This window comes from Pelophylax lessonae, assembly GCF_965119305.1.
Source record: "Pelophylax lessonae genome assembly, chromosome: 13".
NCBI lineage: Eukaryota > Metazoa > Chordata > Amphibia > Anura > Ranidae > Pelophylax > Pelophylax lessonae.
In genome coordinates, this window is record NC_138780.1 from 74,497,833 (window position 1) to 74,507,537 (window position 9,705).

At 43.5% G+C, this 9,705-nt stretch overlaps 1 protein-coding gene across 1 annotated transcript in view; it reads right to left on the reverse strand.

Moving 5' to 3' along the window:
* LOC309569958 (cytoglobin-1-like) overlaps positions 1–5,457 on the reverse strand; it is a 67,436-nt gene extending 61,979 nt beyond the window's left edge. The window contains exon 1 of the mRNA XM_082275952.1: positions 5,214–5,457. Coding sequence (XP_082132078.1) covers positions 5,214–5,380 — 167 coding nt within the window. The 5' untranslated portion in view covers positions 5,381–5,457. The remainder of the gene's footprint in view (positions 1–5,213) is intronic.
* Positions 5,458–9,705: the final 4,248 nt, after the last annotated feature.

Genomic DNA, 9,705 nt, shown 5'->3' on the forward strand with positions numbered 1-9,705 from the left:
TCCCCCCCAAAAAATATGTAAAAATCTAAATTTTTTATCATTTTAGGCGAATTAATTTTCTGCTACATATTTTTGGTAAAAAAAATCGCAATAAGCGTATTTTGATTGGTTTGCGCAAAAGTTATCGCAGCTACTAACTACGGGAAATTTATGTCATTTTTATTGTTTTTTTTTTAACTAGTAATGTCGGCGATCTGCAAATTTTTTTGCGGGACTGCAACATTGCGGCAGACAGATCGGACCCTTGACTGACATTTTTGACACTTTTGGGGGTACCAGTGACATTACTACAGTAATCAGTGCTATAAATATGCACTGTTACTGTAAAAATGACACTGGCAGGGAAGGGGCTAACTTTTATTGGTGATCAAGGGGTTAATGTATGCCTGGTGCTTACTAACGTGTGTGGGGGGAGGGGACTATGTGACACAGGCACAGATCGCAGGTTCAGCTATGCTGAATCCTGCAATCTGACCCTGCCTGTCACTTAGGAGATCCGCTCGCTTTGTTTACACAAGCGGGCGGATCGCCACACTCGATCTCCGACGATCGGTGATCACCGCCGCTCCTCCCCTGGCCCGACTCCCGCCATAACTGAATACAGCCGGAAGTGAGCCTCCGGCGGCGCGCGCGCCGCCAAAAAGGGGAGGAGTCCAGCGATGTAGGTCTACGTCGCTGGATGATAACAAACCACTTTGCCACAGTAGTACCCATGTGAGCGGTCAAACCTCACTGTGGGTGCACAGGTATGCTCCACTTCCATTTTCCAGCTTGGCATTTGAAGAAAAAGAATCTTGTTTGGAGAAGAAATGGTTTTCTAGCATGGTGATTCTCTGGGAAATATACTGTATATTATGGAATTACACCTATTAATGTCAGCAAGAAATCTGGTGAGACTCCCCACCCCCTAAGAGCTCCTTCTTTTTTTTTCCCTAGCTGGGACTCGTTTATACATACAGTACCTCCCAACTTTTTAGGATTGGAACGAGGGACACTAATTAGCAAAAGTATGTAGTCATAGACCACACACACTGCCACCCCCCCTTAAAGAGGAAGTAAACCCTCCTCAGGAAGTTGTACCTATAGGTAAGCCTATATTAAGGCTTACCTATAGGCAGAGATGTATAGTAACGAAGTAGAACTACTTAAGTACTGTACTTAAGTACCGAAATGCGGTATCTGTACTTTCCTAGAGTAGAATTTTTTTCTCCTACTTCTACTTTTACTTCACTACATTTTTTCGATGATTTCGATACTTCTACTCAAGTATTTTTTTTTTGTGCTGCATAGTTACTCGTTACTTTTAAAAAAATTACCACTGCCAGAACAGTAGATGGCAGGTTGCATAAAGCTCAAAAAAATGTGTATAATGTCATTTGTAAATCAGCGCATACGAAAATAAAGGCTGTGTATAATAAAAGCTGCTATACCAAATCTTTCCAATAAAAAGAAAATATGAAACAAACAAATAAATGGTGCTACAGCGCTTAAAGTGCATCAAGAAACTACTAAAACACAACTTGGCTGTGCGAATAAAGTGCCTGTGCAATCGATATAATATCATCGTTGCCCCCAGTGCCCTGCCCACACTCCACACAGTATCAAAAATAAAGTGACATGAATGTGCTAAAGCCTAAATGCAGTGAAAATAATTATTCCAACAATGTAACAGTAAATTCAATTCATATAAAATATGACAATAAATCACAATAAAATAAGTTATGAAATAAGTTAGGTCAGGTGCGTGCAACAAGTTGAAGTGTGTAAACCTATCTATAACGAAAAGTCCATAAATGAATTCCAGTGTGCAAATCTAAAGTGTAACTTCAATTGTCAGATGCTTCCACCTCCTTCAGTGCTCGAGTGACCGACCAGCACACTTAATGGTGGTGGCACTGGTGGATAGCGTCTGGGTGGCACTGGCACTGACTGCACTGGTTCAAAAAGCCATATATATTTAATTATTTCAATTCTCAATCACATAGGTCCTCTCCTCATAAGATATTAATAACTTAAGATTAGGTGATGAACTTCTTGGCGGCCCTGGCAGGATGACGGGGACACCCGCCACTTCTGGAGCCGAGCCGCTGTGATTCCCCAACATGTGACAAAGTGACAGCCAGGAGATCTAGTGGCTAGTAGTGCTCAACAATACCGCTTTTATATATAAAAATGAAATAAAATATACTGACTCACAATTTAGTAGTAGGTAGCGTGTAGCAGTAGGCAGCACAACTCAATTCAATCAATCCCACAGCCTCACTCGTGCCGCGGCCCGCGGAATCACTGTCATGATCATCAAGTTAAGAGACCGCACTGGAGGAGCCGTGCTGCCGTCTTCCCACTCAAGGTCTCCGCCTCTAAACGTGTTGTGTGTCACTCAGACTCCACCCCTTAGGGCACTTACTGAGAGGAGTTGTGACGCGGGCGGCGGGACACGGGAGCAGGACTCGGAGCATTTTCTTCGTTATCTCATCTTCTTCTCTATGAGGTGAGTGAGGTGGACCGTGGAGAGGGCCTAATCCTTGCCATGGCAAATGTGCCATTTGAGAATCAAATCAATATAAAATAATAATATATTATATACACACGGGTCATGGGTGGCTTTTTTGAACCAAGAAGAGTGAGACTGACGGCTATGATGATTATCCGACCATCCATGGTCCATGGACCATAAGTGTTGTGTTGTGGTGGTGCCTGTGCTTCCTGCGGCCTGCCTCTGCCTGTGCGGCTGTGCCTGCACTGCAGTGGCCATTGGCAGTGGCACTTGACTTGAGCAAAGCAAATGAGCACTACTAGTGTGAAGGACAGGTGGTGGAAGCATGTTCTGACAAGTTCTTATAATGAAAAAAATTTATAGACAGCTTTTTGAACCAGTGCAGTGCCAGTGCTACTAAGGTGAGAGGCAGAGAGAGAGGCTATCCAGTCCACCACTTTACTTGAGCAGATCACAGAAGAAAGGTGGAAGCATCTGACAGCAAGTGACAAGCACTTCCTAGATTGCACACTGGAATTCAGTTATGGACTTTTCGTTATAAAGTTTAGTTTACACACTTAAACTTGTACCTAAATTATTCACAATCACAACTTTTTTTATTGTGGTATTGTCATATATATTTTATATGAATTAAATTTACATTGTGGGAATAATTTGCACTGCATTTAGCACAGACATGTCACTTTATTTTTGATACTGTGGGCTATGATTTTGAATACAAGAAGAATATATATATATAATTGCAGGCGCTTTATTAGCATTTTTAGCACAGCCACTTTGTTAGTAGTTTTTGATGCATTTTTTACTTTAAGCGTTGTAGGTTTGATGAAGCTGGCCTGGCACATCATCATCAATTGAGCAAATCAAATCAAACCGCGATTAAGAAGACTGCGCATGCTCCTGTTCTGCCTTTTGATCAGCTGAAAAGATGGACGAACCAAAAACACCACTGGCTTTAAAAGGTGGATGCTTTAAAAGGGGAAGGGAGGGACATACTTTATCTGTTTTTTGTTTACAAAAAGTTACAGCCTAAGGAATTGTTATTGTCCTTTAGGTTAATCATTTGAATAAATCATTTGAAATAATAAAAAACAATATGATGTTCAAACTTTTGACTTCTTTCTTTAATAACTACATAACACAGTACTTCTACTTCTACTTTCAGTACTTGAGTAGAATTTTTTTTTCAAAACTACTGGTACTTTTTACTTTTAGTACTTAAGTAGCAATTTTTTTGAAAAAAATACTTGCAATACTTAAGTAAAAAAAATGTTGAATACTTTAGTACTTCCACTTAAGTAACTTTTTCTGCGAGCACTTCCACTTCTACTCAAGTCACTTTTTGATCGAGCACTTGTACTTTTACTCAAGTAGAAATTTTGATTACTTTATACAAGTCTGCCTATAGGTACTGTAAATATCTCCTAAACATGCACCGTTTAGGAGATATTTACCTTTAATGCAGCCAGTGACGTCACTGGCGCATGCGCTCTGAAGGAACGGCAGATCGTGCCGTTCCTTCAGAGCCCCGTGCCGTGACCGTCGGCTCCCGCGTGCGTGCGCGGGAGTGACGTCACCGCGGCTCCGGCCAATCAGATGGCCGGATGCCGCGATCCCGGAAGACGGGCGACTATACATGTCGCCCGTCATACAGGTAAGCGGACGGCACGGCGGGGGCTCGTTCTAAGGTAAGTATTTCATAATGAGCTAGTATGCGATGCATACTAGCTCATTATGGGTTTCTCTTTCAGGATGTAAAGAAGAGAAAAAAAAAATTTCTCGGTGTACAACCTCTTTAAAGGAGAATTACACATTAAAAAAAGATTAGTTAAACCCACAAGTGGTTTATTATACACTACTATTCATTTATACATTTAGAAATGCAACAGAAAAGAATTTAGATTAAATATTTAACACTGTGAAACACTTTATAAATATAAAAAGTGCATTTTTTATACAACTATATAGATCAGACACAAATGAGGGAAAAATGGGAAGAAAGGAGGGACAGAGGGACTTTGTTCTGAATCAGGGACAGTCCCTCACAATCAGGGACAGTTGGGAGCTTTGGTTTATTCCCTCCATCAAAGCTTCCCCCTCAGTAATATAGGACTTTCAAGTTTGCAGCTGCATGGCAGTGGGCCATGGAAAACCAACCTGTGTGCTGTTATGCCAAGCCAGAAAATGTAGGGGGGGGGGACGTTACTTCTTTTTCTATATTAAACAACTGTAAAAACACCACAGGATAAGCATTATGGACAGTGCTCTTTTAAACATACATTTTGGTGGTAAATACTTAAAACGTATGGAATATTTGTGTTTAGTAACATTTGTTTCCAAATGCATATGAACAATAATCCTATTTGAACACTATTTCATATTGAACTCATTCAGTTATATATCTACAACCTGTGTGTGTCTTAATTGATAACATTTGCAGACACATTTATTCAATATCAATATGTATTATTATAATTATTAATATTATTATTATTATTATTATACAGGATTTATATACTGTATGTATAACTTCAATCATAAGCACCTCCATGCACATGATTGTTGCACAATTAAGCCTACATTTTGAAAATTCTAAAATCAGATTGCAATGTGGAATGCAATGCATACATTGCCTGTTTATGCTTTCTGGGTTTAATATTTAAAAAAAAAATTGTGAGCAGAGTAGTTTATTTAAGGGATAACAAGTAAGCCTTACCTGATAAAAATAATTACTCCAATCTTAGCAATGTCCTGCTGGATGAGCATCCAAGACTCTACAAGCAGCTGATGCTGGTGTGGAGACAGTTCTAGAGGGGGTACTAACTGTTCAGGTTCTGCATGGCCCACAGAAGGTCTTCGTAGTCCTGATATGCTAGAACCCATCACTTCACCTATCAATGGAGATTCAGCAAGCAAGTTTGCATTCTGGAAAAGTGCACATTCTGAGTCCTCTTTGTACAATCTCAAAAGGATCTGCAACAGACTGTCTTCTTTTGAGACGTAAAGTCTTGAAATCTTGCTACTTTGCCACTGGTAATTGACACACACACAGTTTTTAGTCTTCAGCTGGTCTTAGAAGATCCTTATCTATGTACAGATCATGAGCCTTTAGTTGCAAAAAAAGGAGGAGGAGGCAGTTTGTGCCCACTATAGATACTCAGATGTTCTATGCCTGGTTTTGGCTGCAGGGAAGGAGGAGATGTGCTAATAAAACCCATTAATTAAAGAGAGATGTGAGCAAGACACCAAACTGTCACCCTGGAAAAAAACAGCTCTTCTTTGACAGCATCCATGTCACTCTGGGCTCAGTGATGTCTGTCACTTGCAATGCAAACAAAAGGAGAAGTATCTGCCTGACACTGTGTTGCTTAACTTAGTTCCAATTTAAAAACAAACATAAATACATTTCTAATGCTGCTTAACTACTCTATATTCATGTTGAAACTCATTAAAACATTATTCTGTATTTTTGTAAACAAAAAATAATTTATTTTCCCGTACACCAAAGGGCAATAGCAATGTAAAATACTGCTATAAGCAAACATGATGTGTAAAAAAATAAATAAAATCCTGATCACTTCCCCAGAGTAGTACAATGCTACTATGGTAACATTATATTTCTCTGGTCACAGTGTGTTAAAAAATATAGTACAAAATGTCAAAAATACAATTATAACTTTTTTTTTTTTCTCTTACTGTCAGCAGGCAGTGTCCCTGATCACCACTACACTAGTTACATGATGATTCTGCACTGCTGTTGTGATAATATAAAAAAAAATTGTTGTTTTTTTTAATTTCTTAATTTTTCAAAAAATTATTACGAAAAAATTACAACATCAAAGAACCCGCCATGCCTCTTACTAAATACCTTAGACTACTTTCCCAAAGTAATTTAGGGGGTATTTGCATTGTCATGGCATTTTGGGGTCCTAAGAAATGAGATCTGTCAATGAGATAAACCATCAGTACATCAAGACTGATCAATTTTCCATATATACAGAGGATAAAAAGTCTACACACCCCTGTTAAAATGTCAGGTTTCTGTGATGTAAAAAAAAATTAGGCAAAGGCAAATAATTCCAGAACTTTTTCCACCTTTAGACCCCGTTCACATAGGGGCGACGCTACTTGCTGAGGCGACCTCGGCGCGACATGCACGGACTTCATATCATTGAAGTCTATGCAGGTCGCCTCCAGGACGCCCCAAAGTAGTACAGGAGCCTTTTTCTAAGTCGGAGCAACTTGTGTCGCTCCTATTAGAACGGGTCCTGTGCTAATCTATGGCAGGCGACCCACCGCGACTTGTCAGGCGACCAAGTCGCCTGACAAGTCGCGCTAGTGTGAACCAGGTCTTATTGTAAACCTACAAACTGTGCAACCAAGTTGAAAAACAAACTGAAATCATTTGGTGGGGGGGGGGGTGTAGGGGGAGTAAAAATAAAAAAACTAAAATATTGTGGTTGCATAAGTGTGCAGAATCTTTAATAACTGGGGATGTAGCTGTGTTCAGAATTAAGCAATCACATTCAAACTCATGTTAAATAGGAGTCAGTACACACCTGCCATCATTTAAAGTGCCTCAGATTTACCCCAAATAAAGTTCAGCTGTTCTAGTAGGTCTTTCCTGACATTGTTTTAGCCGCATCCTACAGCCATGGTCTGCAGAGAGCTTCCAAAGCATCAGAGGGATCTCATTGTTAAAAGGGGGGGCGTGGCCTGGCGCAGCATGTGAGAGGACGTGTGTGAGAGGAGCTCCGCCGGACCGATATCCTTTACCGCTAATCCTGCAGCCCTTCGGGCACGATAATCCTCCCTTCACCTCCCGCACACCCGCGGCACTGACCTCCGCATGTCTCTGCCGAAGAAAGGCTCTGAAGCTGCGGCAAAACTAGCTGCATTCCGGAGGCTGGAGAAGGAGGCCCCGATCCAAGATGGCGCCGGCCCGTCGCTTGTGGTGGAGGAGCCTGAGAGCCCTGCTACATCCAAGGTATTGGAAGCGATTGCCACTTGCCAGACCATGCTGACAACTAAAATCGAGGAGGTGAAGGTAGATATATCTTTGATGCATCAGGATATGCAGAAGCTAAGGGACAGAGTTGGTGAGGCTGAACACAGAATTAGCGAGGTGGAAGACTCCCTCCCCCCATTGCAAAGCTCCTCAGACAGGCTGCAGCAACAAGTACACCTTATCCTCCAAAAACAAGATGACATGGAGAATAGGCTGCGCCGCTGTAACCTGCGGTTCATTGGCCTCCCGGAGGGCTCTGAAGGTGCAGACCCCTCATCCTATTTGGAACAATTGCTCACTCAGACATATGGCAGAGAATCCTTTTCACCCACTTTTGTTGTGGAACGTGCACATCGCCTCTCGGGGCGTCCCCCCCCCTCAGGGTGCACCCCCCCGCACATTCATCGCTAAATTCCTGAACTATCGGGACAGAGATGCCATATTACGCCTGGCCAGAGTTAAGGGGAACATTCCATTTGGAAATCACAAAATAGCGATTTTCCCCGACTTCTCTGCTGAGGTCCAGAGGCGCCGCAAGAGCTTTTTTGAGGTCAAACGCAGGCTGCGTATCAAGAATATCAAATACTCTATGTTGTACCCGGCCCGTCTTAGAGTGGAATGTGAGGACCGAGCCCACTTCTTTGAGGATCCGGAAGCCGCCATCTCCTGGTTAGAAGGACTGGAAGCTAGAGCCTGACCACCTTGCCCTGGCGACTTCATGATACTTTCTCCCTGATTGCCTATGCCTTACGCTGCTGCAGAGGTGGAGGGGGTTTTGTAGATCCTGCGGAACTCAAGACTTTGCATCCCCCTCCCCCCCCCTCCCCCCTCATTTCCCTGCACTACTGCTCCTGTGTTTGACCGGCGGAGCGCCCTAGCTCCACAGATGGAACTGTTTTTTCTGTTCTCTTCCTATGGATTTCCACCTGCCCATAGGCTTTGCTACCCAGCGACACACCTGTTGGTTTTCGCCCCCTACACCCGCTCAGGCGTGTGTTTGTGCCCAACTCCCCTGTTGCCCCCTGCGACTTCTGTTGGACCTGGGCACCCGGGCCCCCTTGCTTGTCCTAGTTGTATTTTGCTGTATTTTTGCTGACTATCCTGGGGGTCCCTGGCCTCCTGATCTTGCTCTTTACCAGTCGCATGTGGGCCTGTTCTGGTTGAGGCACTTGTTTGGGAACAAGCCCGCACAAGTTGGGGTTGGTGCAGGGCAGGGAGGGGGGATTGGGGTATTACCATTGTTTACAGTTTATATTTGGTACAATCTCTATACTGTTTCTGTTCTATGCACATTGACCTCAAGTAATAACTACATGCTCTTTTGCTGCCGTTTATTAATGCTAGTGTATGACCGTGGACTTGTTAGTTCTGTGGCCTTATTGCCTGAGATCCTGGGAGCCTCCGCTCCACGCTCCGTATTACCCCTGCCATGGCCGCATTGAAATTGTTGACGTGGAATGTCAGGGGTATGCGCGATAAGATTAAACGGACGGCTGTCTTTAATGTTTTACGCCGTGTACGGGCTGACATTATAGTACTGGTGGAGACAAATTTGGAGGGCCGCGTACAACAGTCTCTCAAACGGCCCTGGGTTGGCTGGGTGCAGCACTCTGCATAAAGCTCGCACTCCAGGGGTGTGGCGCTTCTGGTGGCCAAATCGGTACATTTCCAGCTCCTAGGATCTCAGGTTGACCCAATGGGTAGATATGTCTTTCTCAAAACGTCAGTCTATGGGGAATTGATGCTGCTGATGGCTTTCTATGTGCCCCCCCCTTACTCTGCTGTGATTATAATGGAGGGATTGGCGTTTATGGCACAATGCCCGGGGGCCCCGGTGATCTGGCTGGGCGACTTTAACAATGTGATGGACTCGGGTCTGGATAGATCCGGTGGCGCCTCCCAGGCGCCGCCGGGGTCGTCCCCGACCAGGTTCTCCCGATTGTTGGAGAGCTTTGGTTTGGCCGACTCTTGGCGCAGCAAATACCCTGCTCAGCGTGCGTACTCCTGTTTCTCGGCTGCACACCATTCTATGTCACGCATTGATCTGATATTGTTGTCTCGAACCCTGCTCCCCAGGTTACTGGCGGCAGGCTTCGCCCCACGGACTCTGTCTGATCACTGCCCTTATTGGATACTGTTGTCCTTGCCCTGCAATAGACCTCCCCCGGCCTGGCGCCTGAATCATTGTTAAAAGGTATCA